At 48.2% G+C, this 18,357-nt stretch overlaps 1 protein-coding gene across 2 annotated transcripts in view; it reads left to right on the top strand.

Moving 5' to 3' along the window:
• Positions 1 to 18,357, top strand: part of CNNM3 (cyclin and CBS domain divalent metal cation transport mediator 3) — a 288,143-nt gene that overhangs the window by 233,791 nt on the left and 35,995 nt on the right. For both annotated transcript variants that reach the window (XM_069619067.1, XM_069619068.1), the window contains exon 7: positions 10,730 to 10,868. In XM_069619067.1, the coding sequence (XP_069475168.1) occupies positions 10,730 to 10,868 (139 nt within the window). The remainder of the gene's footprint in view (positions 1 to 10,729; positions 10,869 to 18,357) is intronic.

Below are 18,357 nucleotides of genomic sequence, written 5' to 3'. Positions count from 1 at the left end.
TCACTCCCCATGAAATCGAATGTATCCTGCGATGACTCACACGGGATGAGCTGTTCCTCCTACACCACATCGGCCAGAATGTTCACCCCCTGTTCCTCCTAGTTTCTGAAGTGACCCATTTTGCATAGTTCAAGGCAATGCCTTTTTTCCGAAGGGGTTGGCCCAGCGTTGGTTCACCCCTCGCACAGCAGACCCCTTAGGGTGCCCTCAATCATGCCAAAAACTTGTTTGGGAACCACAAGTGGGGCATTCTGTAGCACATAAAGAAATCTTGGGAATGCCAGCATTTTAAAAAGCGCTGCCTTGCCCAGCAGTGTCAGCCGGAGAGTTTGCCAATTAACTGTATCTGAGGAGTATCTGTCCATTACTGGATTAAGATTAAGCCGAAGGAACTCTGAAGGGCTCGGGCTCACTTGAATACCCGGATACTGCATTCCTGAGACCAAGACTGAATGACAGTTGCAGGGGATAGCCGTGTCTCCCCCCACCCCCCTGCAACGGGAAGATCACTGACTTCAGCCGGTTTACTTTAAGCCCACTAAACATCTGGTATTCCAACAGTATTCTAGTCCAGACTTAGCAGGAGACTGCAGGGTTGCTCATGTAGAGTAGGAGGTCGTCCACATAAGGTGAGACCTGGTCTTCTCCCTCCCCTTACCCCAAAGGCCATTGGAGTCCCACCTATTCTGGCGCTGTTTGAAGGGCTAGAGGGGGCAGCCCTGCATCATCCCGCGCCTCAGGGTGAAACCCCCCCAGAAGATATTGCGTTGACCCGGACCACTGCTTTAGGGGAAGTGTAGAGCAAGCAACCCCATGTGAGAACATTCTCCCTGAACCCCATGTGGCCCATAATCTCCCAGAAAGACTCTCAGTGCAACGCCTTCTCAGAATCTGCCAGAGTGCCACCGGCTCCGGTATTATTGAGACTTGGCTGATGGCAAATTGTACTCTGCGGAGGTTCATGCATGTGGATCTGGAGGGCATGAACCCTCATTCGTTGGGGTGTATTAACAAGTCTATTACCCCAAGTAGACTGTTAGCCAGGACCCGCATTAGGACCTTCACGTCTGATATCGGCTTATAGGAGGCACACTGGTTGGTTGGTTTTCCAGATTTCGGCAGGACCGCTATACAGGCCTGCCTCAGGTCTGAGGGCAGATACACATCCTACCTACACTGCATAAGGTGGTTCATAGGCCCAGTAACCAGGTCCCCAAACAGCTTCCAGATCTCTACCAGGAAGCCGTTGGGCCTTGGAGTCTTACCAGACTGTAATTGCGCAAGCACTGCAGCCACTTCTTCTTGTGTAATGTTTGACTCGCCCCAATGTCTGCTGTTCTGTAAGGCAGGGAGTGGCAATGAATCTAAGATGCTCAGTCTGCCCGATGAGGCAGGGTCTCATGTGGGGCAATACAGCGCTTCGTTTAAGGCAGCAAATGTACCCGCAATATCCGCTTCCTCCATCGCTGTCCCACCCTGAGCATCCTGTTCTATAGCCCGTTCGTGTCCCTTCCTTTTGTCCGGCTGTTCCAACCATGCTAGCATTTTCTCCGCTTTATCCGCAGCTTCATGAATTTGGCTCCTTACTGCCCAACTGTCGTTGTCTATGGCCATGTTCTGTAGGGCCTCCTGTGCCGCAACTAGGGCTTCTTGCGAACCTGAAGCAAGGAATTCCTCCTCTACCCTGACTGCTAGTGCGTCTTCCTCCTCCACTTCTTTAGCATGCTGTCCCTGTTTGGCCGCAACCAATGATGTCTCCCCCCGAGTGCTGCTTTGTAGCCCTACTCCCAAAGTGTGACTGGGCTATCGACCGACCCCCGCCACCCAGCCACACTCGCCTCATTCATGGTGAAATATTCTGTTTTACGGGACAGCCCTTCCATTACATCTTGGACTCCTAGTTAATACAAGTTAAGGTACCACAATGCTGTGGGCCTTGCCCGTCCACTCTTAGGCTCCATAAGGAGTGGGGAGGGCTCCGAAACCCCTCTAGACAGAAATGCTGCTAATGCGTGATTCCCTGGGGAATGAAGTAGTGGTCGATCCGCGACATGGAGCAATGCGCATTAAAGAAAAGAATACCCTGCTTCAGACTTGTGTAGCATTCTCCATGCGGCGTCCAGACATCCTCCAGACCCACAGCAGTGGCGAAGGATTGTAACTTGGTGGTGAGGGTTGGATTTCTACTACCTGTATGCGTTCTATCCACCCCCAGATCCATGACCTCATTGAAGTCCCCCCTGCTAATACCCATGTGTCAGCTTGGTAATGGAGTATCAGGGCATGGAGGTTGTTCAATAGTTAAAGCGTAAGAGGGGGAGGGGTGTAGACATTCATGATACCACAGATGGTCTCCCACAGCTCCTCTTTCACCAGAACGTATCTGTGCCTAGGTTCTGCCCAGAACTCTGCATTGCAAGGGAATCCACTTGTGTATCTGTATCCGTGTATCTCGTGCCCCCCCCCCCCCGCACCCCCTGAGAAGCCTGCATGAAAAGCCATTGAGTAATTGGTTCTCTTGAAAAGCTTGCAATCTGTTCCGACAAGCCTTTTGAGAAACTGAAGCACCAGGCACCTTTTGATGCTGGAACCCAACCCGTTCACATTCCACACAAGCAGAGAAACCACCATCCTCCTGAGCCATCATCCCTGCAAGTATGTTTAGGGCCGGCTCAGCCAGAGGTCCCACCCCCTCCCCTGTAGCTCATCAGACCACTGGTTCATATCCCCCCTCCGACCACACAAACTCCAAGCGAAGCCAGCAACCAGAAACGACTCTTAACAAACCTCCCCCAGCCCCAAAAAAACCTTCCCGCTCAACCACTGGTTTTGAAAAACCTCCTGGGTGACTGCTGCCAATTGCTTCTCCATCTGCTTAATCGCATCCTCTGAGTCAGAGATGCGCTGTTCTGTTTCTCCGACCCTCGAGGCCAGGTTCCGCAGGTCATTCTGCAGAAAGGATGCTTCCGCTGAGAGGCCATTGATCTTCTCCTCAACCGAGGATCTAGACTCCCCTATGGGACCCAAGCCGTCGCAAAGAGAGATCTGGGAGTCCTGTATCGCTCCTACCGCCGTTCCTGGGGTATGGCTCTAGGAGGGTTGGGGTGCACCCACTGTGTAGTGGTCCAGCTTGCTTTGCAGCCCTGCTTTTTTAGCTTTTTCTTTTGACCATGGCGTTTCACGTAGTTGATCCCAGGGGCATTCCCTCCACCACACCACTCGATAGTGCCTATTCCTAAGTGTTCTAGTTGTCCCTGTGTACAGTGGTCCCACAGCTCGGATACCCGCAGGGGCCACCCACAGCTTCAGTAACACCTCTGCAGCGACATTCTTAACTGCACCCAGCACAGCGAGCGCACCTCTAATGATGTCCTCTACAAGCGGTATGTTGGCACGTGTTGCGTAATCTGATATCAGATGGGAGCCCCACTCCCCAGGATACAGCATACTGCATTTACCACTGGGCCCCAGGTCCTGCCATTACACACGCCCCAGACCACCCCGCCACTAAACTACACTGTACCTCAAAGGGTCCATGTGGCCCTGTCCTGCCCCTTCTGCCAAGGATGTTAAAGAAGACCTGATCTCCCAGTATGAAGTGTGGGTGGCAGATCCTGCCTGTCACTGTCCTCAAGTCAGCAGGGGGGCGGCAGGCACCAGTGTCGAGCCTGCCTGCTGATCACTGCTACGCCCGCCAGGTGATGAGTGGCAACAAGGCACTCACTCAGCAGTGGCAGTGGAAGCAAACTGTCTACGCAGCCTTCCCATGTGTGTGAATGTGGGGCCGGCTTGGGTTTTACCGCTCCCACCTGCTGAGCCCAGGCCCGACCGCTGGGTCAAGGCTATTTATCCTTCATCATTTTATGATTCCCAGATCGCTACTTTCGGCCTGTTCCTCTTTGCCTTAATGTCTTCCTGCCGAGTGAGTCCAAGCTGCACTGAAACGGGCACACCCGAGACCAGCCTGTCCCTCTGCGCACACACACCGTCCCCAGGACACCTGCCTCATCTGTCCAGGCCACTGTCACTGCTGCGGCCTGGTCCCTGTTATCTGGCTGGACAAACTCACCCCTCCGCCCTGGTCTTCTGCTTGCCGTTCCAGGCGCTCCTCAGTGGCACAATCTCCCGTGTGCACAGGGTCCAGGGGAGGGTGGGGAAGCAGCAGGGGCCCTCCTGGCTTCTTCACATGCCCAGCAGCTGCTGCCGCCTCAGGCAGTCCTCCCCCACTGCAATGGTGTATGGGCGGGAGAGCCCCGGCGTGCGAGCCGGCTCATTATTATTGGGGGGGTGAGGGGGGGGCGAGCAATCGACCAGGGGCTTCCTTCCTCTGTTTTACTCAGACTGAGCGATCTGTAGCAGCGATGTTCAGCTTGCAGCAGGTGTACAGATCTCTTCGTAATTCCACCGGGAACTGGATTTATTCTTAAGGATGTCAGCAGCCACAGCAGAGCGATGGAGGCTCACGTCCTCATCCACTCGCCACACTGGAAGCTCTGGTGTATGTATAAGGTTATTTTACTCTTCCTGTGAATTGGTTCCCCCCACTTCCCAAACGTAATACTGTTGGCTTCACCTAACTATTTCATTAAGAATATACATGTATAAGTTTACCAACTGGCTCTTGCTTCCCCTGACATGCTGTATAGAATAAGTCTGCCTTGGGTTTACTTAACTTGAATAGCTGTGTGCAATTCTTAATAAGTGCATTGTGGGTTTTACTAACCTTGGTCTGCCTTGTGCCATCCTAAAATAAGGTAGAGGGTTATTGCTTACCTTAATCGGTGTTCCACTGATCTAATAAGCAACTGTAATAGTTTATTACAACAGTAGGCCTCACCTTGAATAACTAAAGGTTATCCTGAATGTAGTTATAGGTTTATACTGTTCCATGAATCTGTTTGTTAGGCACGATTGTATGCACTACCCTTTGGGGGCACTACAAAAACCCTGACCTCCTGGCAATAGGAACCCAACCTTTGGTATAAGCTTGTACTACACAGGTTGGTAGCGTGTTGAGCAGCCAGGCTTATCTCAAGAGGGGTCAATGTGAGCTGTAGGGCAGTTACACAGGGATTCACAGTGACAAGTATTCAATTAAACACTTACATACAAGGTTTCTTGAATAAACAATTATTTATCAGTCAGTTGGGGAGTTGGGGTAAGCCTTCTCCAGAAGGCAACAATGTAACAGTCAAATATACTTCACAAAATACAGTCTTGATATCTCTAAATCAGTGAGTACCCTTCTGGGATGGCCCACAGCCTCACTAAAACCATCCAATTGCAAAGGCGATTACTGCCCAGCCCAGATAATCAAGGATGCCGCTAGAGACCTTGCCCCCTTCGTCACTAAACTCATCAATGCCTCCTTCTCATCTAGCACCGTCCCTAGTAGCTTAAGAGTCCTGGGTTCTCCCCCTGCTTAAAAAACAAACCTTAGACCCCTCCATCCCCCACCAAACCCGTCCATCAGGGGTATATGTGTCCTGACGAAAGCCTTAGTCGGACTAGCAGGCGTCCGTTCGAATCAGATGACACACTTTCAAACTTGGGTCTATAAATCTAATGCTGGAAACAGACTCATTTCTGTTGGCACAATAAATATGGGGGCTTCTCTGAGAATTAATTGCCTTTGATACTAGTTGAAGTCACCCATTGATTACTAACATCACTTGAGTTGTTGATGAGCTTGATTGAGATAGAAATATGCTAACAAGCACTTTCGTGCTTTAGAACCAATTTTTTGTTCTTTACCATATTGTGTTTTATGTTGTCACATGTGTTTTTTAGAAGACAGACTAATGGTGTCCTTTTTTATTATGTATAAAAGAATAAAATTAAGTCGATTTTTGTAACCCAAACGTTTCGGTCATCTTGTGGTATGTGTTTCACATAAGATGTTTTTTAGTCACCCAGTGTTATTTTGAATTTCCAACCTTAATGTGACATTAATAGGTAGCTTGTTGTGGACTTCTTGTTTTCCTACCCTTGGGTGCTTTACTGTAGCTGCAAACGCAGCCCACGGTAAATGCACACCACGGTAGTTAAAGGTAAACCACTGCCACCAGCCATTCATCGAGGAAAGGGTAACATAAAAAGTTACATGAGAAGCTAGAAAAAGGGGATACTAAGTAACCCCTCCAAAACCCTATTGTAAGATCGTGTGTGCTGGGTCTAGAAAGTTATAAATGTGAGTAAAGTTAATTTCACTTTAGTACTCTGGGAAACAGTAGTTTATCCCAGAGAATGTATTTAAACCTTTGGGAAATCTGGAAGACTTCCCTGTGGCACTGCACTGAAGGTGCTGTGTGACACAATGTAAAAGATGATGCCTATGGAGTTTGTCAGAGTCCATAACCAAAAGAAATAGTGTTCAAAATCACATTAAAATACATGAGAGAGTGGAAAAAAGAGTCTCGCACTCTCCAGGTTAAAAAATCAAGTCCTCAAAATCCAGCAAAATTGCTGGGGGTCTTTAAGGTGGAGGGAATTAGCACATTTCTGAGAATACTCCCTAACAGTGTTCCGCTATTCAGGAATGCATCCTGGTAACAGGGTTGGTTTACTATGTGATTTCTTCATAGCTGACCGGGTCTACTACCTTTGAATTACTGTAAGTAATCTAAAAGTAACTTGTGGTTTTACCCCCACTGAATAGGTGTTCTTTGCTAAATGTTTATGATTAGGTCTGATTTGCCTAGAAATACGGTTATTCTGAACATGGTCTATGCTTTGGTCTGTGTACCCTAAGCATTGTGTTGTGTTTTTATATTGTGTTTATGACTCTGACAAAGTACTTAGCCACCAAGATTACCTTGCCCTTTTTGTATTTATAATAAACCTTTATTTTTTGATAGATATGATAGGACGAAACTAAAGATTGAATACACAGCTAGATCGAGACAGAAGGACAAGGACTATTTATCAATGGCACCCTGGCCTCCAATTACACACAAGCACCAATAGACCACCGACAGAAATGGATAACAAGGGAGTATATGACTGCACCAATACTGAGTGGAGGGGGGGGGCACTAGACACACCCCATCCCATTACACGAAGTTCAAATACAACACAGCCGGGAACGCGCCATGCCATAACTCACCACAATTAGATGGACATGAAAATGGAAATTAAGCCTCCCTACAGAAATGCTGCATACATAGAACATGATCTGTGAAGACTAGGGTATATAAACCACTAACCCCAAGCTCATATCTCTGCATTCCTAGCTCACCTGAAAATCCACACAACCATCTTCTCGCTCAGCAAACGGCACGCACTTCACCACAACAACAAACACATAAACCGCACCAACAGCACATGAGATCTCGCATCGGTCCGATAGCCACAACAAAGCTCAGTGCACCGTGAAAACTGAACTGAAGCCGCCAACAGCACACCACTTCTCTCACTTTCCTACTCCCTCTTCACCATACTATCTAACCCGCCTTCCTGTTTACAGATCTGCCTGAGCGCCTGTGGACCAATACCGTTGGTGACGGTGCACGGTATAAATACATTTAACGTTTAACATCTGTGTTGGTGTTTCTTTTGAACCATTTGTATGCTACATGTTCTTTGTACCTTCCTACAACCCCCCCCTTCCTCCTAAGATAAGCCTGACTGCTCTGTCTACGCTACCAAATACTCAGGTGGTACAGCCTTATAATAAGAGTGGAGTTGTGTACTGTCAGTTGTATGGTTTTACTAAGCCCTTAGGACAGTCCAACTAACCGTTGTGAGCAATCTAGGTCTCTGTGATGAGAAAGATGTCTGGGTTTTCGTCTGCGATAAGGTCAAAGATGCTCAATTGCTTTTTTTAGCGATTGACCTATCGATGAGAGTGCAAGAGATTTGGTGGTGTTTGGCGGGAAGTGCTGGAAGGCATAAGCTTGCCTGGGTCGTGGTGAGGATTGTTGGAGTGGGAATGGAGGGGGAATGGTGGCAGCGGGTGGGTCAAGGGGTGGGTCAAGGGGTGGCCAGTAGAGGATGGCGTTGGAGGTGGACAGAGGGGGAGGGTAGAGGAGGGGAATGGTGCTAAAACCGGGTTGCAAGCCGGAGGGGAGGTTTGGGCATTAGAGCATGAGGGGCAAGGATTGGCATCTGTGGTGGAGCACAGGTGATTGTAAGTGGTGCCTGAGGTGGCTGAGGCGTGGGCCTTTTCTTATGTTGGCTCATGGGGTATGGGTGAGGTTGCGGGGGGGCAGTTGGGGCTTTGGCCAGGGCTGCCCTAAGAGCAAGAAAGTGGGAGTTGGGGGTGGGAGGTAGGGGAGGGACAAGTAGTTAGTGAGAGCAGAGGGGAGACGTGGAGACGTGCAGGTGGGGGGGCTTGGTGTAGTAGGGTTGGTGGGACTGGGAAAGTGGACGGTGCGGCATGCTCGGGGGGGTCAATGTTTTCAACTCTCACCCTCCAATGTGCCGCTCTGACTTGGGTGGAGCGAGAGCTACATGGAGGTTGGAGCAGAGAGGGATGAGGGGGGATTGGACGAGGGTGGTGCGTATACCTCAGAGATTTGGAGGGTGAGTAAGGGGCTGTGTGATGTGGAGAGTTAGGAGATGGCCTGTGCCTGGAAGAGGGTTGTGTGGGCATTGTTGGGCAGCTTTGATTTGGCCGGTGTGGGGCATGGTGTCTATCTTTTGTGTAGGATGCACCCTTAATTGAGCGATCACACGCGTTTATTGGCAGTGCAGCTGGAGTAGTGAGGAGCAGGGGGACTGGCCTGATCACGGTGCGCTATTCTGCAACAGTACCTGGGATGCACCTAGGTTTAAGTAGGAAACGTCTACATTTGAGACATAGCAGAAAGTAGAAACACCTAGATTTGGGATACCTGGCAAGTGGGGAAAATGCCTACATTTGAGATTCTGCAGTATATGGAGAACCACCTGCAATTGGGACACAGCAGTGATTGATAGATTACGTACTAGCTGGCTAACAGTGAGCTATGCTATGTAAGGTAATAAGAGTGGAATGGTTTAAATGGAGTACAGTGATTGTTGTGCTCCCCACCCAAACCACACTTACCTTATCAGTCGCTGCTGGTTGACGGCGGCAGGCTTTGCCCCTGGGCCCCTTGCCCCCTGGGCCCCGAGTCCTTATGTTGAAACTACAAAGAGCTGGGTGCCCTTCCTCATTAAGCGATATCATATACGCTTTTCTTTCAAATACGTCCATCCAGATTCGACTGTCTATGGAGGGATTGCTTTCATCATCGAACCGAACATCCCGAGGGCTGAAGCAAGGATATAATCCTTGCTTCAGCCCTCTTTAACTTCATCATATATGATGTTCAACAGGCTTTTGAGGTTATCTCGGATTCTCCCAAGATTAGTGGCACATCTATAAAGGCACTACTATATACAGATGACCTTGTGCTCATCTCTAAAACCCCCATGGGCCCCCAGAACCTATTGACTGCTTTCGATAGATACATTGCTCATAATGAATTGAAAATTAACACTATGAAAACACAGATCATAACTTACTCATCCAATAGATCGGCTCGAGGTCAAATGTTGTGGTCTATTAATAATGTAAAATTGGAAGTGGTCCCTAATTACATGTATTTAGGGATGGTCTTTGAAGGTATAGTTAACTCGAGAGGCCATTTGGGAGCCATTGAGCAGAAGCTATTCTCAGCCATATCGCAAACTAAAATTCTATTATCGCAATATGGTAATTTTCTATAGAACCTGCACTGGCATACTGGAACCTATAAGTTACTTTGTGTATGTTGTGTGGATTGGAGACCAGAGCACTTTTGCCCATCAAATTGCTTGATAAACTAGAATCAAAATTCTGGCGTCATATTCTCCAACTTCCTCAGTGTATCCCAGGAGCTTAGCTGCGCTATGAACTGGGACTGGTTTCGCTCGATGCACTCTATCAGTGCCTTTGTGCTTTATTTAGAAAATGTCTTATTTCCACGAATGTGATGTTGAAAGTGTTGTCATCCTATGTGTTCACATCTCAACACCAATTTGTACAAACGTGGACTCCCATCTCCCTGCTCCTCTGGATTCGCTATCACAATAGCGAATCCAGAGGAGCAGGCAGGCGGGCTACACGGCACGAAATTGGAAGATAGTTGAACGATGTGACTGTCTTTTTATGTTCATGTGGAGTGTCCTAATTGTGCACTATCTATAGTCCTGAAGAAAGCGGCAAATTAGTTTCCCCACTGAAACCGGTTGACACAGGTTGGCTCAGGGTGATGACCTGATCCACTTGTCTCACAAAAACGGGAAAGTGAGCTTGGTTATAGGACATCCTTTTCTTTTAGAAACATAGCGGGAACAGGACTGCCTTTTGCGTTGTGGACCGCTTATGATAAGTCACACTGAGTGGTAGCAACACGATTAAAGCAGATTGTTGACTGCTAAACAGTGCGCACCTTACTTTTTATAGCAGTAGGAAAGTAGTGAGTTAGGATAGGGCAAGCTCTATCTGCTATCCCCTCATCTAGATAGGTGACTCGCAAGCGCCCAACTAGGGATAGTAAATCTAAGTGATAGAGAGATTCTCTTTATAGGACCTTGTAAGTAATTGTAGGGACTAAAGTTGTAGGTTTACATTTTCTAATATAATAACGGTAGGATACGAGCCTGGCTGATTTCTACCTGGTTATGAGTACAAGTCACTGGCACTCTGCTCATCTTTAGGGCAGCATGCGTGTTTCAATCTTCATTTCACTTCACGTTGTTCTTTGCTGTTTTGTTTCGACAGGTCACCAAGCTGCAGTACGTGAATGCCCTTATGGCCTCCAGGGTAAATACCTCGCCACAGTCTCCTGAAAGCATAGAGATGAAAATGTTACCCAACAGCCAAACCAAACTTTTGAACACCAAAAACACTACATCATCCGGTACGTATGTTATAAATATTTCTCTACTTCATCTAATCGCCACTGCAGGGGGTCCAGCGCGCAGTGGCTGGCCCGGGACTTGACGTGTTGTGCTGCCACTCTGAGTAGCCTATGCTAATGTTTTTTTTCTTCCTGTATTTTGAAGCTGTTAAAGATTCAGGTTCTCACCCTATGTTGCCATCTAGTGGTCGTGTCTTTAAAAGGCTACATGTTTTTGTGCTTGCTTTTAAGAAGGCAGGTTAGTTAAATTGGCGTGTTTGTAATGAGACCGATTCTGTATGATGCAAAGTTCTCCAGTGTCCCGTGTCCATGCGAGAGAAGGCCATCTAGTCCTGTTTTTGCTCGCAATTCTGGGACATGTAGTTTTCCTACATTTCAAATGGTAAGCAGAAAACTAGAAGTCCCAGAATCCTAAAGGGGGAAAGTGGGGGGGGGGGGGGCTAAATCGGGACAGGATGGCATTCTTGCGGATGGCCAAGGTGAACTTTAAAGCTCTGTTGACGATCGTTCTCCTCAAAACCCCTCCTTGTAGTTTTCATTTCAAGATTCTTTTAATGCAAATTTCAGGTCCTCTGATCATGTCAAAGTGCGGCACTGGTCCATTTGTAAACTCAGTTTTCAGCCTTTTTTGGTAATGACTCCTGTGTGTAATGACAGAATCCCTTGGATTGCTATATTGGTGATGTATACAAGGGACTCCAGTAACGCACGGTGCCTTCTTTGGGGTATAGAAAATATAAGGGACTTCTTCCTGCTAATATGCATGATTACAAAGATTCTAAATTATCGGCATCCACTCCATACCCGTGCAGTAGCAAAATAAAGGACGCAAAGTTTTATAAAAACAAAATGTTCCTGACTATTCCTTTATAGCCTGCAGATTTCCTAGGCAAAGACTGTTCCCACGTGTTCGTAGAAAGTCCACCTTTTACCACATAATGAAGCCCTCAGGACACTTGCTGGTTTTTGGTGCTTAGACTTTTCTTCTCCCAGCAGGTTTTAGTTCCTGATTGTGTGGGACTCTGTTTTTGTGTGATCTGCCTTCAGCGTCCTTATGACTCAAGTCAAGAGTACCCCAAGGTGGCCCCATAGAAGAACCCTTTTGCAGTTAGCCATGTGACCAGGCTGGTGATGCCTCTTATGCCTGTGTAAAATGGTTCCACGCGGTGGAATCCCTTTTACCTGTCTGGGTCGCTGGTGCACTTCTTCATTCACCCCAAAAGGAAGGTAGTCTGTTTGCCACAAATACCCGAGGATTCACATGACTATTTCTAGTCCCTTTTTGTGTCCATCTTTGGTCACTGGATTCCTGTATCCCAGGATTGGGAATTGCATTCAGCCTTTATCCAGTTCTGACTGGCACAGGCAGTTGTCTGGGATTGTGTGGGCTCATTGTGTTATGCCCCTCCAAAATGCATACTATGTTTGGAAGGATCGGCTGACTCTCCAGGGGAATGCAAGCAGACTCCTTTACCAGGGTTGTGAGATTGGGCTATTTCATGCACAATTGAGCTACTCAAACATTTATGCAGGAAATTACAGGATTTTCTTTTTGCCCCCCCCCTACACACACACCCCTTCAGTACTTTCTTGACCTGCCTAACATATTTTATATCAGCAGTGCCCCTTTAATACGTGATGGTTCTTTTCCAAATGAAATAACCGAAACTGCTTCAGTTATCTAGCATGTGTGTGTATATATACTTTGGGGGATAGTCTTTCCCAAGGAGCACTGTGAGAAGCAGGATGTGCCCCTTCCATCGAGGCACCAGCCCTTTTACACCAGCACTTTTACACCCTGTTACCCAGGGTCCTGATTAGGTACAACATCAAGCAAATCCAGAGGCTCGAGCGAGCCGGGAGGAGATGCCGGGCCTTGTCTCTGGCTTAAGGCTCCTGCCTTTCTCTGGCTGCCTATTCTGCCAATCTACGGATTCCAGCAAAACATCTTGCCGCCTATCTCACCTCTGGCAACCCTGCTCCGGCCAACCGGATTCATGCACCCGGCTCAAGGTAAGAGATGGCCCAGATCAATGCGTGATGCGGCCCGCCTTTGCTCAGGGTCTCTCGCTCTACCTGAGGCGCACGCCACGGCCGTTGGCAACTCCCGTTAGCACTCGCAGTTCCGAGCTCGGCATCCACCTCTTCCCTTCTCCCCATGTTCAAAAGCTCCACTATGCACATTCCCCCTACCACCTCCCACCTCCTCTGTCATGAAGCGCTAATCAAGTTCTCCCCTCTTGAAGCCCCCCAGCCAAAACCTACCTAACCCGCAAAGCACCTGCAACCCGGATGACAGTATCCACAACAACCTTTCAGTCTGCAGCGAATCCCCTGTTGCAGCGAGCCACCAGCTTTCCTCGATTCCTCAACGCATGCTAATCTTCTTGCATAAAACGCCCTTCCAACGACTCCATGAACATTGAGGTGCTAAATCACATGACTTCGACCACGCTGATCTACGCTGCAATGCAGCTGCCCTGTGCGCCGCTCACACGACCACAAATACTTGTCTCAGGCTACCAGATGCCACCCCCCCACCTCACACTGGCCTGTTACCTGCTCCACACTGCTAAAACCACACGTGTATTACAGATTGACTCTAATGCCTATACTAAGCTGCCTTATCTGCCCTGCACAGATGCTGACCCCCGCTGCAAAGAAAATGTCTTTTGTACTTCACCTGTTGTTCCTGATGCCTGTACTAAGCTGCCCTGCGCAGATGCTAACCCCTGTTACAAAGAAATGGTTTCATGTGCAACATCTACAGTAACCAATGCCTGCAGTAAGCTGCTTGTTATCCCCCCCCCCCCCCGACCTACGCAGACGTCATAAAATACAATATTCGTGATATGTTGCCTGGCGCACCAGCGCCCGCCCCAACACACCATTCCGGATCACGAAGACCAGTACTGTCCCCAACATCCCTCACACCAGCGCCATTCTCGAGTATCCCCCCCCCCCCTTCTGAGATGGCTGCCAGCAACCATGCAGCCCACCAGAATTCCCTACCACGTGCGAACACCATACCCCCACCTCCCTCACCCCTCCTGCCCACTCTAAAATGGATTGGCACTCCAGCGCACCAGGCAAGCCCAATAAATGTACTTGACCCCATGCTAGCCCACCTCAAACCCCCCACCAAGACTCACTCACCCAAACTATCCCCCATAATCAGCCTGCCCTTGCACACGCCTACAGACTCTCTTCCAGATTGGCTTAACCTCTTAACCCCCAGAAACTCGCCACCACCACCTATGCATCCCTCCCCCTGCTGAACATCCACACTCAGGCACTTCACTTCCCACTTCACCATATGTGCAGCTAAGACCACCCCATACTACCCAACACCCCAACCAAGCCCAATCACTTTGGTTACGCCTTGATCAACCCACGTTCTATCTGCGCACGTGTGCCTGACATCCATGACCACCTACAGGACCACAACCTCGACCTGCTCGGCATCACGAGGCAGCAGGCCCTTTATTATCCATCGCCCTACCCCCTGGCTACACCATCCTCACAATTGATAGTGATGGCTCCTCAGGTGGAGGGTGCAACATTATATCCAAAGCCTCCCTCCCCATCAGATCATCTCCTCTCCCACCCCAGTCAGGCTATAAACTCTGTTTTACAAAAATAGACCCTCACCCTCAAACAACCATCAACCTCCTCTACCAAAAACCAAATGACCTCTGCTCCCCAGATGTTGACATACCCTTGCTCATCACCCCATTACCAAAACCCAACACCAGATTCGTGCTCCTGGGTGACCAACCTAGGGTTCAATGACCCCACAGACCAGAAGTCCACCGCCCTCTCCACAGTCCTCCATGAGATGAATCTCACCCAAGCGGTCTCCGCCCGACCCATTCCAAAAGCAGAATTCTTGACTGGATCATATCTATCAACACTCCCATTCAAGTCACCTCCATTAACCCTGTACAGACCACTCCGTGATTCAATTCTTTGTCCCCCCCCCCCCCCCAGACACGTCCACAGCCTCCAAGAAAACTGAACTACTACCCATCACCGCTAGGCATACCTGTAAACTAATTTAGGAAATACTGGAACCTACCATTCTCACCTCTCTAGAGCCAGGGCCTACCCTGACCCTGAAGCCATTCTGAACGCTTACAATTCGGCTCTCTGTAATGCTTTGCACCAGCACGCCCCCCTCAAAACTAAATCTCGCAAAAAAAAAAAAATCGATCACCATAATTGGTTCACTGAAGAACTTCTCACCCTCCACAACCTGAAATGTGCCAAACGCCTCTGGAGGAAAGACCCTACCCCCTACAACAAGGAAACCTTCACTTGACCAGCTCATACAAAAAAGCAATCCAACACCAAAGAGCTCTTCAAGATCCTCAAGGAGCTCGGAACCCAGCCCCCCACCCCCACCCCCACCCCCCAACCAGCTTCCTCAAAGATAAAGCTTGGTGCTTGCTTGTCTTGTCCAATCAGCCCTTACGAACGAAACAATCTTTGCAACAAAACCATTGTCAAAAATATCCCTGCTTCCCTCCGACAAAGGACGCCCCTCCACCCAGTGCCCCGCACACCCCTATAACCCCCCTTTCAAATTATCTGCCGTCTCCTATCCTGATGGACTTGTCACCATCCAACGCCTCAAAGCCTCCAATTGCACAGGTGACATCTGCCCGACTAACTTCATCAAGATCTGCGCAGATCCCCCCCCCCCCCTTGCTCCCACCATCGCAAAATGTCCTTCAACTCCTGCACAGTCCCTAACTCCATCAAAGAAGCGTGGGTCACACCCCTCCTGAAAAACCCACCCTTGACCCCCCCCCCCTCCCTTCGCATCAACTACCACCCCATTACTACTGTGCCCCATCTCCTGAAAATCCTCAATCGCACCACTTATTCCCAACTCCAAACCCATCTAGAAACTAACAACCTACTTGGCACCAGACACAGCACAGAATTTGCCCTCCTCCACTGAAAGATCCAGCTTAATCACATACATGACACTAGAGACCTAGCCACCGTTCTGCTTGACCTCTCGGCTGCCTTTGACCTCGTTGATCACGGCGTCCTCTACCACCACCTCACAGGCTCTTTCAACCTATCCCTCGACTGGATAAAGTCCTTCCTAAGTGAATGAACCTCTAGGGCTTTGCGGGGACTGAATCTGCAGATCCCATCCCCGTCACCTATGGTGTTGCCCCAAGGATCCTGCCTCTCGCCTACACTTTACAACATGTATACTAAGCCATTCTTCGACCAATTGGACAACCTAAACCTTCCCTACAGAAACTTTGATGATGACACTCGCGTACTGCTGAAACTCACTGGCAACTATGAACTTGACTCGGACAATGTCAACCGGGTCTTCAGCATCATCCAGGCCTGGATGACTAACCACTATCTCTGCCTGGATGACCAGATTGAGCTGCTCATTGTCTGCTCTTGCTGTCGCCTCAAACACCTTAACCCTGCTTTCATCTCCTTTCGCATCGACGATAACATCACCCCTGTTTCTTCCCATGTCAGAACACTGGGGGTCTACCTCCACTCTGAGCTAAACTTGCATAAACATGTCAAGGCTGTTGCCTCATCCGCTGTCTATTCAACACAACTGATCAACCTATCCAGGAAGTAAGATGTGAAATGATCTTGACCATTACTCACTGCTGCCTACGCAGCACTGCCCCACCCTACTTCACCCGCTGGATCTCAAAAAACCCAACTTACATAGCCTGCGCTCTTCGTCCTCTACCTTACTAACTACCCCAAGGTTCACCAGAAAACGAGCGGGAGGAAATGGCTTCAGTTATTGCTCCCACCCTCTAGAACATGCTTCCACCCACCATCAAAGAAGACTCCTATCAGTCCTTCTGCAAAAAAAAATCAAAACATTTTTGTTTAACAAATATGACTAAAAGCGCTCTCGCCTGTATTAATGTTTGCATGATGACTACCTTACGCTACCATGTTGGTACCGTGTGTCTCTAATGCACTGAATGTAATGTAACGTCTAGTGCTGTGATTCCTCTGGGTTTTGGGTGCTATCAATAAATGCAATAAATAGTAACACCTACTGTTCTGCAAATCAATATGGCTGCACCAGATAGCAGCAGCTGTAAAACCTAACATTGGATCAGTATTGCAAAGGTGTAGAACTTTCAGACAGAGGGGCTGGGGGACGGTGTTGCAAAACCGGGGACACCACCTCCAATGTTTAGCATAAAGTTTGTAGGAAGAGTTGATTAGGTAGTCAAATTCGAGACTGAAGCCAAAATGCCCAGGCTCATCCTCTGGCTATGCCGGCACACGAAACGATCCTGGACTAATCCTCTTAGATCAGTGTATAGTACTGGGCTGTCTTACATGGAAAGATATTCTTTCTCACATGCTGCTGTCATTATTTAGCCCATCTATATAAATAAAAATGTAAATGTTCGTTTGTTCAAAATCTTAAATCTCCAAAAGTTCTTCACCGATTGCTTTGAAATTTTGACACAACGTTGCATTCGAATAGGCGCGTGTTTTCATATACCTACTATACATCGATGTCACCCCTGTGACTGGTAAATACATGTTTTTTCTGAAAAACCGCGCCATCAGTTGGACATAAAAGCAACACACGCTAGAATGGCTCAAATACATGCTGAGGAAGCAGTAGAGCGATGTGCAGCCAGACTTCAGGATGCACGGTTGCGATCATGTTCTGCAGCTTCAGATCTGCTTCATTCTCAACAGAATGAACGCGACAGGATGAGAGTGGCTGAAAGACGTCAACAAGAAACAGCACATCAGCGTCAAACACCACTCCGTGCTCAGCAATCACACGATTACAGTCCCCTTGCATTCCGGTACAACCCAACTGATTATAGTTTGAGCCGGCATGTTCTCATCGGCACCATGACTGAAGTGTGTCCTTATTGCAAGGCTCTGAAATTTAATAGAAAAACAAAAGGAATGTGTTGCGCCACCGGGAAAATTAAACTGCCTCAACTTGGAGAGCCGCCAGAGCCATTAAAAACTACCCACAAGCATTGTGAAATGAAACATATTAGAAACGTGCACTTTCGCTTTTCTTTCTTTTCCATTTAACCAGACTGAACCTCAGCAATGCGTGGCCGGGTCCGCTAGTTCCTTAATATTTCTTTTTATGTAGGCCATTTGAGTAGAAGGGGGTCTTACACAGAAGAGAGCAGGCCAAATGTCACAGGCCTCGGCGAGTGTTTTCAAGCCTTATTTAACACAAACATGGCTTACTTTTTTTGTACACATTTCTTCTGAACATCATGAATAAACATAGGCAAGTCTGTGTATTGGCTGTATTTAAAGCTTGAAAATACAAAATGAAAACAAATTATTTTAAGCCGATAGCAATTAGTACTGTAATATTTGAATACTGTCCTTGATGATAGAGAGAATGAAGCTATAATCATTCCCTTTTTGCAGAACTTGCTCCTATAACATTTTGTTTTTAAAGCCTGTCCTTTTTGGTTAATGCGAC

The sequence above is a fragment of the Ambystoma mexicanum genome, chromosome 10 (assembly GCF_040938575.1).
Source record: "Ambystoma mexicanum isolate Mex_15411 chromosome 10, UKY_AmexF1_1, whole genome shotgun sequence".
NCBI classification, from domain to species: domain Eukaryota; kingdom Metazoa; phylum Chordata; class Amphibia; order Caudata; family Ambystomatidae; genus Ambystoma; species Ambystoma mexicanum.
Note: the sequence above shows the minus strand (reverse complement) of the source record. Positions and strands in the feature narration are given on the sequence as shown.